The sequence below is a fragment of the Mustela nigripes genome, chromosome 1 (assembly GCF_022355385.1).
Source record: "Mustela nigripes isolate SB6536 chromosome 1, MUSNIG.SB6536, whole genome shotgun sequence".
NCBI lineage: Eukaryota > Metazoa > Chordata > Mammalia > Carnivora > Mustelidae > Mustela > Mustela nigripes.
Genome location: NC_081557.1, coordinates 40,349,032 through 40,369,657, shown reverse-complemented (window position 1 = coordinate 40,369,657; position 20,626 = coordinate 40,349,032). Strand labels below are relative to the sequence as shown.

The following is a 20,626-nucleotide window of genomic DNA, read 5'->3' as shown; positions in this document are numbered from 1 at the left end:
GCCTCAGTTTCCCTAACGCTTCTTTAAAGGGCCTTATAATATGGTGTCCTGATTATATCTGTTCACTTCTCAGTCTCTTTATAGACTATGAGCAACATGAAGACCAAATCTATATTTTATATATAGAGAGAGACCATCTATATTTTATATATTTATAGAGACCAAATCTATATTTTATATATATACATATATAAATATATATATATAAAATATCTGTGTTCCAATGGTCCAGAATAGACCCAGAACATTGCCCAATCATTTGGGTAATGAGTTGGTGATTGGGGCAGCGACCTGTGCATTCAAACACATGCCTACCTGGATTTGGGCCTTTCTAGCCAGAGGTAGAGGACTCTGCACCCTATGGCCCAGAATTGAGCTTCACCCTGCTGTTCTGTCTCTTTGACTTCCTCATCCTTCTCTTTACCCTCTTGCCTTGTCTTTTTTACCAAAATAAATTAAAATTAGATATCATACTTCTTCTGGGCCCAAACACAGAGGGGCAGACTGACTTTGCTTTCTTGGGCTTGTAGGTATAGACCTGCCTGAGAATTAGGAGAAGGGAAGGAGCTGCCAGATCTCGGTCTTCCTGCTCAAACATACATTCAGCTGGACCCCTATGTCTGGTTGCAGAAATAAGATAATTACACTAACCCTTACCCACAGAAGTCAGTGAAGCAGTGGAAACCTTCAGGTGTCGGTGAGAAAGCCTCCTGTGGGGACTGTGAGCTCTGAAAGACAGAACAGAGTCATCTTGTTAAGAAAATTTGTCCATAGCTTGTAAAATAGATAAATAGATACCTGTATATTCTTTCAAAGTCATCCTAGAGCATCATCTTATAAGCCTACGCTTGAGAACTTGTTAGAAATTCAAATTCTCAGTTTCCACTCCAGACCAAACAGATCAGAAACTCTGTGACATGGTGCCCAGCCATCTGTGATTGAACATGCCTCCAGGTGATTCTGATGCTTGCTAACGTTTTTGAAAAACTGCTCTAAGGAAATGTAACTTTGGTTATTTACTTTTCATTAGGGCCCCCACTTTGAATGAACATCTAACTGTAGAAAACTCATAAAATATGAATAATTGTCTGATAGAGATATAGATGATTTATTTCTGTTGGGGAAGAAAGATAAAAAACAAGGTTTCATTGTCTTGTGGAACAGTAACCTATTTTATATCAAACTTAGTCATCTTATTCCAGCATTCTTTTCCTCCCCACTGATTATATATGTATTTCCATTTCTTGTATCCTCTTTTGAACTGACTTTGTCATCCTGATGGTTTCCTCATCAATGAGTTAAAAAATCTTTGACACATGCTCACTGTATTTTTGTGTGAGAATGATCTTTGTAGCTTTTTGAAAATTACACTTAGTCTTACTCCAGCCAGACCAATGCATATGTTAGTGCTGGGTCAAACTGAGGCAGGAACATCACTGTGTACATGAGCCAGTGTCCTTCCCAAGGGGTCATCTTCCTCCCAGGACCCCCTTTTCCCAGGGGCAGGATTCTTTGGTCAAAGACTATTATCTCTCAGGTCTGTTTGCAACTATCTGGGCAGTTATTATGGGAAACTACCCTGCTATGATTTGTGCTTAAAGGCTAGCAATGTACAAGAACCAAATCCAGGAAAAGAAAAATAATTTGGGGGCAGGAAGGGAAAGATAACGGACAAATCTCAAGCTCTTGCTCTCATTTGGAAAAACTGCTTGATTCTGTTTCATCAATAAAATGATCAAGAAAGAAGATTTATAAAAAGTATATATAGCCATATAATCCTCATATGCTAGGAAATATTATTCTTCACAGTGCAAAGATTAGGCACATGAGATTTACCTGTTGACGAAGTTTTTGTCAGTTTCTCCTTCCGGTGAACTGGCATCCCCAGTCAGGATGATGGTAGGTGGACTGCAGGATATTCCTGCAGTGTGAGGGCCCTGGTGGTTCAGAACAAAACACAGGTGGAGTTAGGCTTAGGATGGTGGAAACTTCCAGTACCTAGAGTTGGAGCATTTACTCCAGTATTATGACACTCAAAACCATATTTATAAGGTTGAATACAGTTTATTTGGATTGTTCAGGGGAAAAGAAAGAAAGGAAGAAAGAAAGAAAGAAAGAAAGAAAGAGAAAGAGAAAGAAAGAGGGAAGTTTCTCCTTCATTCCCCAGCAGACACTCACTGAGCTTAATGTGGTCTACTTTTTATGAATTACGTTTACAGCGGGGTATACAGGGTATACAGTGAGATCCCACACTTGGGTAATCGTGACATTTGGATAAAGGTGATGTGTTCAATGGGTCATGGAATATGCAGTTTGATTGTGTAACCTTGAAAAATGTTTATCTGAAGAAATACACATTTCTGAAATTAGAACAAATGTTATTAGCCAGTCCTTAGATTTTTGAGGTATTTCAAAACCACTAAACAAAATAAAACTAATAATAGCAAACATGAGTCATTCCATTCTAGGTTAGTAAGGTTGTAGTGAAATCGGTGTACTGTGATGGCTGTGTGAATGGTAAAACCATATCAAGGCTGTAATAAATATTGATTGAATGAGTGAGTGAAAGAATAACATGAAAGCAATATAGGATATAGAGCAAGGTCCATAAAGATGTACATCAGTCTGCATTTCCCTACAACTCTGTACGGAGGATAAAAATAGGACTAGGTAACAGTAATACACAGTCTCTCTGGTTCTTTTGCCACCTATTGCTATAGTACATCCTTTTAGAAATCATTACCAGTGTTATGGATGTAGGGGAGGGTATGTGATATGGTGAGTGCAGTGAAATGTGTAAGCCTGATGATTCAGAGACCTGTACACCTGGGGCAAATAATACATTATATGTTAATTTAAAAAATCGTTCCCAGTTATGCCTGGAATCTCTCTAGGGGTTTACTTATATATCCTCTCATCATTTTCCTTCTGTTCTTCCTTGCCTTCCTTACTGGTGTGTATTGTCAAGGTTCTCTGTGAACACCCTAACGTCCCTGCCAGGGCCTGTCTCCTAGCACTCTCAAGCATGTCACACCAACTCCCACAGTTGGAGTGGCTTCCTGGAGCTTCAGGGCAGTAGGTCCCCGTTGCCACTTCCTCTGGTGGTGGACTATGTCTTCCTGGAGCCTCTGGGCAAAGTGTTCTCAATTCTACTGGCCCTGCCAAAGCTGTCGCCTGGGAGCTGCCCTTGCCCAGGGTTGAGCTGTGTCATCTTGAGCACTTACTGTGCAAGGTGGGGAAGAGGTTCTCTCTCCTTTTCACATTATTACTTGTTGTTAAGTGGGTCCCATACAGTGCTATCTAGGCTTCTTAAATCCCACAATTTTTAGTGAAACCAACTGTTCCTGTTTTCATTTGTATCTCCTCCCTTGCTTAGCCTCAAACATAAGGCTGGGTAAGCTGGAGAAGTGTCTCTGAGTCCCACCAGGGAATGCCAGATCTCTATGGTCTAGGACCTCTTCAGCTGGAGGGAGGTGTAGGGACTGGAGGAGGAGGAAACATTCAGAATCCCTGGACACATGGAAAGAAAGTTGAAACAGGGACTTTGGCTGGATAGGAAGCAATAGGAAGCAGCACTGCCTCTTATAAGAATCCTACAGAACTGTGCTCAGATTTCTGCTCATCATCCACTAGCTGTGTGTTCTTGAGCAAATTATTTAACCTCTCTGGGCCCCATGATCATAAAATTCAATATACAAGGTTGATGTAAGGATTAAAAATAGTATTGAGAAATACTAGCACATGACTAGCTGTTTTCAATAGTTATATTACTGTGAGATTACTTTTCTCTCATTCAACAGAGACACTTCAGTTATTCATCATGTGTCAGGCGCAGCTTGGAAAACGAAGACCCTCAAGACCTCACAGCCAAGCAAGGGATATAGAGAAGTAATGAAATATAATAAATTTAAGGTGATAAGATATGGACCACATTCTGTGAAAGCTCAAAGGAAAGGGAAAAAAAATTCCTCAGGGGAATTGGAAAAGACTCTCCAGGAAGACATTTCAGCTAGGTTTTGAGGGATGAATGGGAGCCTGTAAGACAAAGATATTAGGGGAGAGGTTTTGGGCAAAAGGAAAAGCATTAGCAAAAGGCATAACTGGGCATTGGGGATTCATCGGTGTTATTGGAGCATGGACTCTGGGGTATTTAAGATAGGAAAGTTCAAGGATGGGTGCTGCAGTATTGTGGTTTATAAGAAATTATATGTATTTGGTCATTCAGTATTATATGTATTCAGTATTCTTATAATTTATAAGAAATTATATGTTTTTGGTATTCAGTATGTATTTGACCAAAATACATTTTTCATGGACATTTGGTCTTCATCCACAGATCCTGGCTCATGGCTTCCAAGATCCTTAGAATTTCCTGAATGATAAGAGCAATGGGAAGATTTTTTGTTATAATACTTGGTCTCTTTCCTTAGTTCTTAAACTCCCTTCAGAGCCATAAAGGTGAAATGGGTGACTTATTACCTATAACAAACCCTTTCCACCACAACTGGGTTTACACTAATGAAGGTGACTTTTGCAAAGCACCTAAGTATGGAAGCTGGTTGCCAGGGGGTAACAGCCATGAATAGAGGGTTGGAACTTTCAGTCCCACCCGCTGATTTCCCAGGAGGTGAGAGGGACTAGAGGTTGAATCAATCACCAATGGCCAATGAGTTAATTAATCATATCTAAATAATGAAGCCTCTATAAAAACCCAAGAGGAGGAGTTTCAGAGTGCTTCCATGTTGGGGAACCAAGACACTTCCACATGTCACTGTGCCACATCCCAAGCTCCACAAGGACAGAAACTCCTTTATTCAGGACCTCATCCTACATATCTCTTCATCTGCTGTTGATGCATATCCTTTAATATCCTTTGTAATAAGTCATTAATCTAGCGAATAAATGGGTTTTCCTGAGTTCTATGAGTCACTCTAGCAAATTACCACACCTGACGAGGAGATTATGGGAACCTCTAATTTCTAGCCAATCCATCAGAAGCACAGGTGATAACCTGGGCTTGTGACTGGTGCCTGATGTGGGGGCAGTAGGACGGAACCCTTTACCTATGGATCCATCTCCAGGTAGATAGTGTCAGAATTGAGTGAGTTCTTGGACACCCTGCTGGTATCAAATAATTTTTTGTTGATAAGGGGGAAGCCTACAACACATACAAACATGCCTATGTTGGACTTAGGTCCAGAAAGCTAATTTAGGGGCAAATAATGGAAGTAGAATAAAAGGTTGAGCCAACTTCTGTTAACATTGGGCATTACTCCAGTGAGTTTGATTTTTGTGGTTTTGGAGATGGAGAACACTGAAGGTTGGGTTTGGGATTAATTTGACCAACAAAAGAGAGAACATAGAAATGTTGACGGATGTTCCATTTATGGATCATCATGGCACACATTGGTTGAGTTGAGGAAAATGTCCAGTTATTACAGCATCATCCTTCTAGGAATTTTGAGGAACTTTCAATAAATTGGAACTGTGTTACTCTCCATCTGGACACCCACAGTTGGCCAGAGTAGAGTGACAGAGAGTCAGCTTGATGCTTATGGTTGGAGCCAGAACTGGCCAGACTGTCCTTATAACTCCAGAGCTCCAGTCCCTCTAAGAACACAGATATCCATTCTTCTGTCAAGGACTCCTCTTGTAAGAGATCCTCAGGAAGTTTCCAAAGAAGCAGCAGCTCCTTCGATGGGTTGTATAAACTTGATGAACTAGTGATGATCATTCTTGATGGTCACTTGATTTGTCCTTCTGTTACCTTATCTCTTAGTCCCCATAACCCATAACTATAAAATGGCCAAAAGGCCTGCTCTGTCTCAAAAGAAGTTTGTGTGAATAGAATGAAATGATGAATGTGTATATGCTTTGATAAGTCTCATATAATATACAAATACCCATTAATCACAATTATCATTAAAATGAACAATGGCTCTACTCAGTTCTCCCCACCTTTTGTCCCCTGGTAGGAGGCCAGAAAGCAGCAGAGAGGCTGGGGCCTTCCAAGGGGCCAGGAGGGAAGCAGGAGAATCTTGGGTCATGTTGTGGGTCTTGATGACACACAGTGGAACAGTATCCAGAAGAGCTGCTGGGGTCAAAAAGGGGAATCAGCGTGTCAAAATGGCAGGTCATGGGCTGGAGCTGGTGTAGGCAGGGCCAGGGGCAGGTGCCTCTTTACTGGGAAAACTGATAAAGAGGGAGGAATGGGGAGTTTTTCTACTGTGTGGATTCTCCAGTGAGCAGAAAGAAGGGCTGAAGTTTATCCAGAGGCTTCTCTTCATGTCACTACAAGGGCTTGTTATTGATGTGGTTTCTCGGATCTCAACTAGGGAATAAGCCTTTTCTCTGAGCTACAAATTCTCTGTGGTACAAATCAGAGACCTAGAGGGCTGTTTGATGTGAGTAGTGTTTATAAGTTTTTATATTAGTTGCTAATGTTCTATAATTGGAATTCCCTAAGTTCTGGATTTCCTGCTTTTCCTGAAAAAACCAAGAGACCAAGCAATCTTGGGTCTACATTTCTGCAGAGTAACTTTTGGTCTGCTTCTGCTGGCTTGCTTCAATCATTTGTGCTCCCTGCCTGGCCCTGAAGGCATCCAGGTTACTGTCCCTGTGTGCACAGTTCTTAACCTATCTTGGTTTTCTGGAGCACGGGAGGTTTATGCTTAAAGCCTCCTCCACTCATAACACCTTTTCTTTTCTAAACCACTTTATTAAGGTATGATTGACATATGAAAAGCTATACATATTTCATGTATACAACTTGACGAGTTTAGAGCTAAATATACACTTGTGAAACCCTTATCATAATTTATGCCATAAACCTATCCATCACTTTCCAAAGTTTCTTCCTGTCTTTTTATTTATGTACTACTATTATTATTGTTGCTGTTGTTGTGATAAGAACACTTAAAAGATCGACGCTCTTAGCAAGCTTTTAGGTATACAATACAATATTGTTAACTCTAGGCACTAAGCTATACAATAGATCTCTAGGACTTAATCATCTTGTATAATTCCGACATCATCTTGATGAGGTTTCTTTCCATACAGCCTCATGGGGGAATTCCATTTGAAACACTGACTGTGCTTACAGTATGTTTGAAGTTCCTTCCCTGGGTGGAGTTTATTTTGACCATGACTGTTTGATCTCTAGAAATTACCTTATTTGTGACTTTCAGATTGAGAGAATTTCTATCTTGTATGAATCCATGAGGGAACAGGAAGAAATGCACTTTGGCTAACATGTCATTTTCATTTTATTATATCATATGGTTTTTGCCATCCCTTGGGATAGGCTTTTTTTAATTCCCAGCAGGCATTAATGCAGATGGGGTAGGTCTGCATAAAAGGGGCAGGAGACCCAAACATCAGTTTCTTCATGTTGCATTCTGAAAGAAAACTTGTGCTAGTGCTGAGGGGATTATAATATATACCTCCAACAATTTTATATATTCAGGCTGCTAAGTAAGTAGAATATAATTAATTTATTGATTAAATTTTCTTGACACACTGCCTATTTCCCAAAGCAATTTGAAGTAACCAGCAATGAGATCTATGATTTTTAAAAAGGAGGCTTTTTTGGGAGAAAATTTGATAATTATAAACATCCCTAGGAGATAAAGAGAAATGCATGCTTCTAACAATCCATGGTTTGTCTCTGAAGTTAAACTGTTTGACCTGAAACCTAATGAATCTGTGATCCATGTGGTCCAGGCTCTGAGAAAAATTGCTTTAAAGAATTATTCAGCAAATACAAAAAGGCAATAGAAGAACTCCATTCTTCACTCTCACGCCTGCCCTTTGACTTCTCACTTCCTTACCCTCCCCACGTGAAGCCTTTCTTCTTCTCCCTCCCTCAACTTACTCTTCCAGCTCCATCCATTTACTTATTGTACAGATTGTCTAAACTTTCTCCTTATGATTGACTTAGTTTTCAAAAGTCTTAGGGTCTAAGAGAGGTCACTGTGTACACTTTCGCACACTATCAAGCTTTATTCTCCACTTTCATCCAGCAAACGTCCGAATGCTTATTACGTGCTATGATCTATGCTAGGGCCTGGGAAGAGAAAAGTGAATTAGGCAGGTCTCTGAAATGCTTCTCAGTTAGCACAGTGGGATGGGCAATGAGGAAAGTACCCCCCACACCCACCCCAGGTAGCGCCCAGGGCCTGGTGCCATTAATTTTGACTGTGACATAAATGGTCTGCAACACACTGGAGGAGCAGCTTTCTGGTGGAAGTTTTCTCTGCCTCCTGGCTAAAGACTACTTTCAGCAAAGTTCTCCTGAGGTGGCTGTCATGCATGGGGCTGTAGGCATCCTCACTCAGAAAAGGGCAGAGGTGCTCACACAGAAAGGCTGAAACAAGCCACGGGTGGCAAGTGCCAAGCATGTAACCACAAACACACACAATTCAAAGCTGCTTAAAAACCAGGAGGCATAAAGCAATCAGGGAGAAATCCTCTAATCCCCTGACGGAATGTCCTGGAATGCTCCTTACTCTCTCCTTCCAACGTGTGCAGAATATGCAATAATAAAATCAAAGTGTTCTTTCCCTAATCGGTACAAAGAATGGCTGAACAAGCTCTGGGCAAAACTGTTTTTGTGGGGAACATTCAGTCTTCTGTGGGCTGTTTCAGTTCAGCAAGCTCTAGGGAGACAGGAATCCAGGAGAGTGTGGGAGATTCCAGGGACCCTCTGGAGTGAATTCTGCCAGAGTTTAGTGTGTGTGATGCGTGTAAATACTCCTCCCTGCTCCCACCCTGAGCTGCCAAACAGAAGACAGGGCCTCAACGAAGCTTGCCGTGCAGCATGTTCAAACACAGTCTTCCAGTGAAGTTACTCACTTTAGGACTTCAAGGGCCTTGGGCTTGAGAGCCACAGTAATTCATGCATGACACAGCTACTCACTTACTAGCTGTGTGACCTTGGGCAAGTTACCTCACCTCTCTGTGTCTTGGTTACCTCTTCTGTAAAAAAACTATCTCACAGGGTAGTTACAGTAATTAAATGAATTAATACAGAAATAAGATTGCTAGTTAAAATACAAGATGTCCAGTTATATTTAGATTTCAAATAAACAACAAATAATTTGTTTAGTGTTGTGTGTGTCTCAAATATTGCATGGACATAACTGTATTTTCATTTCATTAGGTCTATAGCTCGAAGTAGAAAGCTCATAGAAGCACTTGGCACTTAGTAAATTGCTCATTACGTGTCAGATGTTATATTCTGTTATTGTTACCTTTGTGGTTGAATTAATTACTTTGGAGTTTTGGTTCTGAGAAGATTGTTGTTTTTAGTTTTGAGTCTGATCAACCACTTGGAGTTAAGTTAGGAGGGCCTCGGGTCATGAAGCCACAGAGAATCTCCCAGGGCATCTGACCACCCAAGCTCCCGTGGTCTTGTAATCAATGACTCCCAGAGTGGTCTTGTGATCATTGACTCTCAGAGAAGCCCATCTCCAAGACCACCTTTACCTGGCTCCACTTCCTCTCTTACCACCTGCCCCTCAGATCAAGTAGAGCTTCCCTGTGTGGGTTAAAGACACAAGAAGCAAAGGAACAAATGTGGGTCGAGGGCAGTGACACTTTCTTAGACCTACTGTGTGGGGGGCCCTGTCCCAGACACTTCTGATATGTTTCCTTATTTCATCCTCTCCAGCAATTCTGCAAATGAACAAGATACCCATCCACAAATTGGGGGTGATAATGCCTCCTGATGTCATCAAATCATGACGAGGAAAGTGAAGTCCCTAAGCATGGAATAGGCTATGGATACATTTCTTTTCCCTCCCTCTTTTCTCCCCTTCAATCCCCACTTGATCAATGAAAAAACAGATTTGCCCAAGGCTGTACAGCTGGTAAATAGTGGGAAAGAAGGACTACAGACCAGGCCTGTTGGCCTTCCCACTCCACCATGCTACTCTTATAGTTGTTTCCCCTGCTCTTTGGTCTTACCTCCCCTGTTTCCTGGTATGGGCAGGATACCCTGACTACCCTGACACTCTTCTGTTATTCTTCCAAGCTGCTCCCTCCCTTACAAACCCCTTCCTCTAGGAAGCCCTCCAGCCAGCACAAGTATGAACACACAGCTGGAAGAGAGATGGCAGGGTCATCCCCTTACCTTTCCATGGGCCCAGCCTCCCCAGGGATCCATTTCCCTTCCCTGGAGTCAGCCAAGCACTAGGCGCCTGGGCCATCTCCCACAAGTTCACCCTATAATAAGCCAGCAGGTCACATTTTGTTCTCCTTAAATAAACCTTATAGAAACATTTAAATGTTTATTTCACTCATAAATTCCCAGGAATGTGCAACAGTTTCCTAACCGCCTGGGTGCAGGGATAAATATAGGCCAGTGTCATAGACGGGAATATTATCTTCCTTTCCCCAATGTCACATGACTAGGCCTGGACTAAGAAGCTCTAAGCAATAGCTCCAGCCCCAGCCCTAGCCCTGGCAGGACTGGGGAGTTTAGTTCCTGTACTTGGGCCCTGGCAGACAGCCTGAGAAAGACGGACCCTACTAGGAGCCAGTGTGGGGTAATGAAGTTGGAGAAACCTAGCCAGAATTCCACCTAGATGACCTTCACTTAACTTTTCTGAGTTACATATTCTCAAACATTATGTGGAGCTAATAATTCCTATTTTCCAGACTTATTTTAAGGATTAGACAAGATAAAGCAATAATAGTGATGATGATGATGGTGATGATGATGATGAAGATAGTGAGGGTGGTGGTAGAGGTTGGGCCTTGTGGTGGTTTGTATCCCCAGGTACCTCTCATAGCCTGGAGGACTATCTCTGTAGAAAGGGGCCCTGGCCACAGAGAAAAGTTAATCCTCTTGTGATAGGATAAAAGGACTCTGGGGACTCTCGAGAAAATGATTATTCCAGCAGCAAGTCCTAAGACCATGGGAGAGAGCAGAAATTCCTCTGCTGAAGTCTGCTGGACATGGGGCTCTTCCCTGCCAAGCACTGAGGACTAGTTCCTGGCTCCCTTAAGTTCCTTAGTGCCCACCCTGTGGATCCCTCTGTGCACCCAAGGCCTGCCTTGCCTCTGGTGAATGCTCTTTTCTGCCATTGTCCACTCTATTCCTAGAAGCCTGGGATCAACAACCACTGGATAATCCTGCCTTCTTCATCACTGCTTTCACTCTCATGCCAACAGACCCAAGGAGCATGGAAATATATGCAATGCCTATTAGTCCTACTTAGTGGAGAATGTATCACCCAATAAGCCATTCATTCATCACCATCTTCTATCCTCTCCTCCTCCCTTCTTTTCCTTTTGTTCCTCCATTTTTTTCCTCTCTCCAATCAGGCATTTAATCATGCCAGTTACCCACACAACCTACCCACCCAGCCTATCACACATCCATCCATCCACCCAATTATTATCCTCCCAACCTATCACACATCCATCCATCCATCTGTCCATCCACTCATCCATCTACCTGCCCATCTGTCATTCATCCATCCTTCCTTGAGCTCCCACCACATACTAGAGCCTATGCTGAGAACTGGAGATATACACATAAAAGACACAGCCCTGACCTAAGTAGCTTATGTATAGCATAAGATAGGAGACAGGAGAATCAGAAAAACAAAAAATAGTAAACTACTTCTTTTTGATCACTATAGGAAATAAAGACAAGTAGTTTTAATATACATTCCTGACTTTCTGAAACAATCAAAATTCCCAAAACACTCTCTCTGCTTTTTCTTTGGTGCTTCCACAGCTACAATCTCACATTGTTACTCTGTGACCAGAACCACTAGAAGCCATCCTGGTGGAACTGTCCTCTTGGCCCTTTTCAAGCTTCTTTTCCATAAAGGATGGGATATCAAGAAACTGCCCCCCATGTGTGGGGCCTTTGATACTCAGGACACTGGCTTTATTGTCAAGTGGGGACAAGAAAGGAGATAAAGCCAACAGAAACACTTTAGCAGGAAACTCAGGTTTTAATCTCTACACAACCACAACACAACTATGTGGACTTTGACAATTACCCTCACAGAGACACAGTTTCTTCTTCTATAAAATAAAGAAAATAATATCTACTTTAAGGAAATGAGACCACATGGCAGGTGCCCAATAGATGGTTTCAATATCTCATACGTTATCTCCTAATGTTTTACTGATAATTCATTTGAAGATATTTCATTGAAGATTGTAATTGAGGCTGTTCTTGCAAAAGGTAATGATAAATGAAGATAAGCTCAGAGAGGATGAATTCAAAACCCTCAATTGGACATTCAAGGTACTGGCCAGTTTCTAGTGTGTGGAGTGTACTTCCTTACCTGCCTCAGTTTTCTCATCTGTAAAATGGAATAATTATCATAACTACTTCCTAGAGTTGTTGTGAGGTTACTGCTTGTAAAGTGCTTAGAGCGGTGCCTATCACAAAGGAAGCCTGGCATGAGGGTTCGCATCAAGTGAGGTGAGGGCATGTCCCCACTCCACACAGCTGTCACCAGGTTCCTAGGGTTTTATGTGCACTATTTTGTCTTAATCCCATTCCTTACAGACCATTGATTCTTTGGGTCCCAAACCTTTTTCTCACACATTTCCCAAGGGGTCTATGGGGAGGTGTAGACAGAACCCCAGTCTCCCGGCCAGTGAACACAGGGCCTGGACAGCCAAGGGGATAAAACGAAGGGAAAAGCTGGCAATCTACCTTATATGGTAAAGCATGTTGGTAAGCTCTAGATATTTCTGGGGATAGCAAGACCAAGGATCCTCATATTCCTGATCAGAGAAGAGAACACAAAGCAAATTAGATCAGAAAGTAGCTGTCATTAGATTGTAAACCCACAGGGAGGTAAACTCGTTGAGAGTGGGGCCTTAGGTAGTGCTTAATAAACATTTCTTGAATGAATTCAATACACGTTTATAATTAACTCTTGAATGTGGGTTATAAATTATATGTGGAGTTTTTTAAGAGTATGGTACTCTAAACATATTCTCTCTTCTTTATAATTTTCTTAATAACATTTTCTTTTCTCTAGCTAACTTATTATAAGAATGTAGTGTATAATATGTATAATATAGCAAAATATGTGTTCATGATTGTTTATGTTATCAGAAAGTCTTCCAATCAACAGTTTTCTATTAGTAGTTAAGTTTTCCAAGAGTCAAAAGTTATACATGGATTTTCAACTGTGCAGTAGAGTAGCGTCCCTAATTCCCATGTTGTTCAAGGGTCAACTGTATTAAGTAAATTCAACTCAATTCCATATTTATTGGGTGCCTATCATGTATGAGTGAATAGTTGTGCCTTTCCTGTGTGCTCAAATTCTTTTATGGTATAGTGGGCTATTTTCTGGACTAGAAAGAAAAAAATAATAATTCTAGCCCTGTTTCCTCAGCTTACAGCCACGAGGCAATAGAATCCAGGTATTGCCACTTCCTTGTTATGCCCTTTGGATAACTGACTTAACCTCCCAAGCCTGTTTTCCTAATCCATAAACTAGGTATAGCCATAGCTAACTTATAGGACATCATGAAGGTTATCTGAGATCATTAATATAAAGAGTTTAGTTTAGAACATGGTAGGCACCCCATGTTTAGCTTCTTTCCCTGCATCTGGATATGATACCTAACTGCTCCGAACATCCAGCTCCCTGGGGGTGATAATTGCTGTTCTTACAGTGGGATTAGGGCATTGATTGCAGTAATATATAAAAAATCTTTTTAAAAACTGTTTTGTGCTGTATTAGGGACTGAGGGCCTATTTTGAGATAAGGACCTTGCTTGGCACTTTAGATATATTATTCTGGTAATTAAAGTCAAGCTGCCTGGGGTTTGACTCTAGGCTCAGTGACTTAGCTGTATTAGCTAGCACACATTACTTTGCTTTACTGTGCTTCAAATCTTCATCCCTAAGTACGGATAACAACAATACGTATCCCTCAGAGATCTTCTGAAAATCAAATGAGATAAAGTGTCCCACAAACCTAGCAAAGTGTCTGGAACATAGGAAAGTTTCCTTAAAGGTTCACTGTTGTTAGCAGCTATTACTGTAAGTCTCGGGTTACAGATGAGGAAACAGGCAAAATGAGTAACTTACCCCAGGTCCCACTCAAGGATGTGAAGCCCAGCTCTTTCCACACTGCCGTAATACCTCTATACCTTGCATTCCTATGGAACAGAAGCATTTCCTGTCCCTTCTAGAACTCCCTGGCTGCTTGGGGAAGCCTACTTGGTATTTTTCTCTTCTAAAAGGACAGCTGAGCACGCTCAGCTCTGGGTCTGTCCCACTGACTAATGTTGGTAAGCTAGGATGGGTCTCTCACACTCTGACACAAACAGGGAGAGAATTCCAGATTCATTATGGCAGCAGATATCAAGATCCCCAATTCTGAGCCAAAAGAGGAGGCCCAGCAGCTTTGTGGTCAAAGGTTCTAGGAGCTCCACAACCAATCCCTTCCTGTTAGGGCCACACACAAAGGGCGGATTCTCCAGAGCACATGCCAACCTAATTTTCAGTTAATTAAAAATTGAAGGTGGGGATAGTGGTCGGAGCAGGGATGCTACTGGTTAGTTGAGTGCTTCAGTAATCTTAAGTCAAAAAGATGCTGCTGTATAACATGGGTAAGCATCAAGTTGTCTAGAGGATCAGAAAATGCAGTACAAAGTAGGCATATAGGGAGATGTACAGAGGGAGTAACTCGTGTGTGGCCAGAACCAGGAATTGCATAGTGATCTGTGTTTCTAGGAGTCGATGTGCATCGAGTTGGGCTGTTTTATTGTCTGATCGTTGAGAAAGAAGGAAGAAGGCATAGGCAGCACAGTTTCTCAGCAGGATGTGTAACACTGAGCTGTATTTTCTGGCCACATGGGCTCAGGCATCGGAGAGGATGGCAAGCAGAAGTAAGACCCTATAGTGCTTTGGAGCATGTATGGCAGTGCGTTTGCGGGGCCCAGGTTGGCTATCTCAGACAAGGACTTCAAAAGAACAAGACAGTGCCTGTCTTCAGGCACCCAGGGCTCCCACAGAGGGCCCCAGAGGCAAAGCCCCAGCTGCCAGGCTGTCTGGTTTCGAATCCTGGGCCTGCTGCTTATGAGCTATACAACCTTGAAGGAAGCTACTTAACTTCTCTGTGCTTCAGCTTCCTCAGCTCTGAAATGGGGATGATGATACTTACCTCATAAGGCTGATTGAAAGTTTAAAAATTTAATACAGTAGAATAGTGCCTGGCATTATTATTAAGTGTTGTGGACAATGGAGACGGGGGTGGGAGTTCGTCAGGGGGTGGTGGAAGGGAGCTACTGAAACAGACGATATGAAAGGTGGTCTGCTTATGAGTTCACATTGACGTGCACCTGGGGACTTCCAGAAAGCCCTGAGAGAGGATGGGGATTGTCTGGGTGGAAACTAGAGCCAGCTGTTAGAGCTAACCTGAAAGTCTTTGCACATTCAGGTTTACAAGGCACTTCTGAGGAAGCCATGCTGTTCCAACAAGTCAGCTTTCTGTCATGGCTGCTGGTCACAGGCCAGGAAATGGTTGATGTCCTGGTCTTGCTGCCTCTCGGGCCCAGGGCCAGGTCTAGTGCCCCATGATTAGGGGAGACAGGTAGGTATGTGCCCAAAGGAGAGATCTGGGAGCAATGCCTGGAGGAAGAGAGGAAAAGGGACTGTGGAAGGATGCATAAACTGCCTTCCTCCATCGGTAGGTTTTCACCCACTATAGGCAGTTGTGGAGGGCAGAACTGAGGGGCAGTCACAGGGAGGAAGTTCCAGCTTGACCAGCAAGCCAAACTGGCCAACCACAGCACAGATATCCTTGTGAGGTGGGGAGTTCCTCCGTATACAGCTACTTCTACAAACTCCCAGGACCCAACCCAGAAGACACTCATTTGATAGGCCTAGGTTGGCAGAGGAATCCAGGTTTAACAAGCTTCCAGGTAACTGTCTGGGGGGTCACACTATGCAGAACTTTGCCTGCCTGGGAGGTAAGGGGCTCAGATGAGATCTAGTATTCCTTCTAGCTCTTAGCTCTGATGATCTGTCATTCTGTGGTCCCTTAAGGTCCCAGGCTTGTATCCTGACAGCTTTTATTGCTGCCAAAATCTCTTGGCTATAAGCTTATTCATTTGAGCTCCTCCCTGTTCTAGGGCCAACCCAGAAAACACACTCAGGACATAACCTCACTGAGTGCATTGTCCAGAAGCTTTATTTCTTTGTGGGTCTTGATTACAGCTTCTGATTAGGGACCTCAAGGATGTGTGTGTGTGTGTGTGTGTGTGTACGCATGCATGTAGAGAGAAAAACAGGATCTAGGTCTGCAGCTTTTGTGTTTTTGTGTGAGAAGGTCTCAGCTAGTGTTCATGTCAGTGATGGGAAATGGGGGCTGGGGTTTGAGGAACTAGAAGTAGGACTGGACCCGGGGGAGCTGTAAACTCAGAAGGATGCTCTGGTTCTTTGCCCGCTTCACAGAGAAGGAGTTCACACGGTGCTAGGAATTTCAGCCAAATCCTCCTAGCCAACCCTGCTTTCCTGGCTGCCTGATTTCCGCAGCTCCCAGGAACTTGCACTCCAGCCCCTGGAGGCTCCAGCCCTATTCACAAGGCCTGACCTTCCCCTGAGGCTGTGGCTGCCTGAGAAGCCCAGTGTAGATTGTCTGATGGGTCAAAGAGGGAGGTGTTCTTCACTGACAATGCCCATGGACTTCTGGAGCACTCAGGGATGCCTAGTGCCTATCAGTAAGGGCAGAGAATAAAAAGATATTGCATCTGATGTCGTCTTCAGTTTAGGGTCTAATCTGCCCCAGCCCCATGGTCCTGCAAGTAAAAAAGGTACTAGAGGGCTGTGCTGATCAGAGTCTAGGAGGCAGCCACTAACACTTGCCCAGAGGAAGAGATGAGGAAGCAGAGGCACAGAAAAGTTAACAGGCTCACAGGAAGTCTTTTGACCGGGATGTGGAGGAGCCCAGCTTGGTCTGACTCTAGAGTCCACATTCTTAAATCCTGTGTTAATGGTCCTCCCTTAAGGACCTGGGCATCATTTCACCTGAAGTCCTCATGGGTTCTTCTCCGGCTGGGCTCCAGCAATGTAGAGGCTAAGGGTATCACAAACATCTCCTTTATTGTCTTGACTTCCCAAAGGCACAGAGATAGAATCATGGCATTTGAAGGCCCTTCAGAAATCATGGGAGTCCATGCCCTCATGTTACAGAAGTCTGGTTCTGGTTCAAGGTCACAAGGAGAATGAGCCTGTGGAAAGCTGGAATCTGGAGCTCCTGCTGTTCTCTGACCCTCAAGTGTGTGATAGCTCATGGATTCCCTTCCCTGGCTTGGCTGTGCCTGGAAATTCATGCTCACCTCTGACCCACTGGAGCTGCACCTAGGTGTGCTCCGAAGTCGTAATGGTCAAGAGGGCTATCAGGTTTTTGTGCTATCTTGTCTTAGTCTCCTGAGAAGGCTTAAAGGTTATTTAGAGAGATGAGATGATGAACTAAAGGTAAACTGAACTCAGTGTAAAAAGATCTCTTCACTAACAGTGGAGTTGCAGCTTTGCCAATTAATTATGCTTTCTTTTTTTCTTTCAGAGCACTTGTATTCTTGGGGAGCATAGCATGACAGCTGTTTGGGGGAGCTGGTTAGGATTCAGGAGCCAGATTTTACATCAGAATCTGACTTCAGCACACTGTTGTTATTAGTGAGGTGGAAGGGGTCAGGAAGGGCCATGGTAAGAAGGAACCCAGGGCTAAGGAGTAAGGATGCTAAGGGGACAGAGCCTGGGAAAGTCATGACTGAGAAGAGGGAGCAGTCACATTTGAATCCAGATGCGATCTTTTGCTTTATGCTGTCATACCCTTCTTTCATCTTCAAACTTTCAGTGTATTAAATTTTTTGTTGGCTAAAACATATAGCCCACTATTACCAGTGTTTTAAGGGAATTGTCCATGCCTGGTTAGGAACAGTGGTAGAAAAGCAGCAGCAACAGAGTACCCAATTTGGGGAAGACCATACATCACCCATAGAAGAGCAACCTGCCACTGAGACCAACTGACATGCAGCACACACCAGCCCCATGACATTCCTGGAAGAGGTTCAATAAGACACTGAGCTGACTACCGGTGGCCAAATGCATGGGGGCTTGGCTTACCACCACTTAGAAATTCAAGGGCTCCCCAAGGGTACCAAGTTCTGCAACATCTCAATCCAAGTTTGGGAGAGGGAGCTACAAGAAGCCATTCTTTTCTAAGTATTTACTATCTGAGTTCCCACAATTATGATATGCAAGAAAACAAATGTCATTCGAACATGAAAATGTTCACTGAGAGTCTGCCCGCTTACTAAATTAATGCTCACTCATACATCCTTCCCTCCCTTAACAAGTCCCTTCAGGCTGAGTTCAGTTTGGACATCTGTCAGATAGGATGGGGGTAGTACAAGTGCAAACCAACTGCAAAGTTCATAAAATCAAAGAAAACAGAGTTGGAAAACTTCACATGGAAGGTCTTGGACCAGTAAAGAGCAAATGGAGCTGGAGTAGATAACAAAGAAAAAATTACAAGGATGATGAGACAAGATAGGTTCTTTATGAGAAAATGATTTGCATATTGAAGGATCCATAGATGTCCTTGGGAAAATGAATGAAACCCTTAAATATTAGACACATAGTCTCTTACTGAGGTGCTGTAAAGTAAAATGTGAGGGATGTGGTTCATGTGAATCAATTATCATGTTGGCATAAAGAATATACCAATGCCAAAATGAACACAATTCTTTTGTCCTTCTAAAAAAAGTAGCACATAATCAATTTTTTATATGTACAGCTAAAATAATTTGTTTTCATAATTTCATTTGTACAATGCAATCACAATAAGACCCTTTAAGTTTATTTCTTTTCATCATTTTTTTGCAATACAATTTTATTGAAAATCTTTTCCACTATCTACTATAAAATTTTGATCTTCATTTTAAGTAGACTCAATTTAAATGGCCTTTTGCTGGTGACCATAATCCTGACATGACAAGGCCCTCTGTGCTGACAGTTCTCCTCCAAGTCTTTCTCCATTCTAGGAGGGTGCCTGCAGGGTTAGGGTGGTTGGACCTCCCAGGAAACTTCAGTCAGACATGGAGGTTCCACTCTCAGTATGGCTTGGCCAATTCAAATGGACTCTGGGTATTTATTCCTCAGTGTGGCAGCCACATACCTTCCCCCAGGTGCCCACTGCAGCCTGCACAGGCTGTCAGCAAACTCTCTAGTCAGGCTGAATGATGTGGCACCAGCCCAGGGTACTTGGCTTGGCCCCTGCCAGACTAACTGCAGGCAAGGAGGGGGCACTTACTTGGCCGGTGGGGCTCTGGGCTGCCTGTGGCTCTCCAGGGGGCTCCTCGTCCTCGGGAATGTGGGGCATGGCAGCCTCCTGGCGGGAGTGGCCGCGTGTGCCCGGAACCTCCACGGCGTCAGCCCCAAGATGCTCCAAGAGGCCTGGGCTCCGCAGGCTGAGGAGACGCCAAAAGGACAAGTCAAATCCACTCCCATCCCTGACCCAGGCTGGATTCCATTTCCAGGAGCCATGAGCTGCAGAAAAAGCCTGCTTGAGTTTGCATCAACACCAGAGGTTGGACTAGGCTAGGAGAGGGCATTTGGAATTGCATTTCCTCCTGTTCATTTGCTCTGTTTACAAAGTCAGAGATGACCTTAGAGATTTTCCATCTAATTTGGTCCTTAGAGTAAACACAGCTATCCCAGAAGGGAGAAAATTGCTTCAAACTCCTCAAAGCCATAGCTAATGGAGGACATTCCATGGGGATCAGATTTGTACTTATGTATCATTTATTAAGCACCTATTACATACCAGGCACTATCCTAGGAGCATTTCCAACATCCCCTAATTTAATCCTCATAATGATCTCTGATGTAGGTATTAGTATTCACATTTTATAGAAGAGTGAATGGCTTCAGAGAGTGGTAGCCATTTGCCAAAATCATATAAAGAACCAAGCATTTGAATCCCGATATTCCAGTTTTGCGGCGAAGGCTCTTTTCACTCTACTACATAGCCTTCCTTCCCTGGGTTGAGTAAGAGGAGGTTGTTTCTGGACTTTGTACCCTATGGCTGGCCTCATGTCCATCAACATCTTTTCTGACCCTTGGTATGGGGCTCTCTCCCTTGAGGACAACCCTCAATAGGCCTGTGATTCTGGAGGCTCCGCCAGGGTGGATCTTGTGTGCCTTCTGCAGTGCCCACCTGGAGCAACCTTTCTTTGCTTCCCCAGAAACCAGGCTTATCCTGTCTCATGGTGTAGCAAACTTGAGGCCCAGCTCGTATTGACCCAGTCAACATAATCTCACTTATCTCACGATAGTGATTGGCTCAGGGATAGAAAATAGGTTCACTGTATGGAACTAGAGGGTATCATGCTTAGCGAAATAAGTCAATAGCAGAAAGACAACTATCATGTGATCTCCCTGATATGAGTGGAGATGCAACAGTGGGGGTTAAGGGGGTAGGAGAAGAATCAATGAAACAAGATGGGATTGGGAGGGAGACAAACCATAAGTGACTCTTAATCTCACAAAACAAACTGAGGGTTGCAGGGAGGAGGGGGGTTGGTAGAAGGGGGTGGGGTTATGGACACTGGGGAGGGTATGTGCTACGGT

At 43.3% G+C, this 20,626-nt stretch overlaps 1 protein-coding gene across 7 annotated transcripts in view; it reads right to left on the bottom strand.

Annotated features, from left to right (window-relative positions):
* Nucleotides 1-20,626, bottom strand: part of IRAG1 (inositol 1,4,5-triphosphate receptor associated 1) — a 127,787-nt gene that overhangs the window by 62,416 nt on the left and 44,745 nt on the right. For 4 of the 7 annotated variants that reach the window (XM_059408246.1, XM_059408254.1, XM_059408270.1 and 1 more), the window contains exons 2-5: nt 19,308-19,464; nt 5,959-6,094; nt 1,837-1,937; nt 658-728 (exon numbers count right to left, since the gene is read on the bottom strand). In XM_059408246.1, the coding sequence (XP_059264229.1) occupies nt 658-728; nt 1,837-1,937; nt 5,959-6,094; nt 19,308-19,464 (465 nt within the window). The remainder of the gene's footprint in view (nt 1-657; nt 729-1,836; nt 1,938-5,958; nt 6,095-19,307; nt 19,465-20,626) is intronic. The other 3 variants (XM_059408287.1, XM_059408297.1, XM_059408262.1) reach the window with 2 other exon arrangements.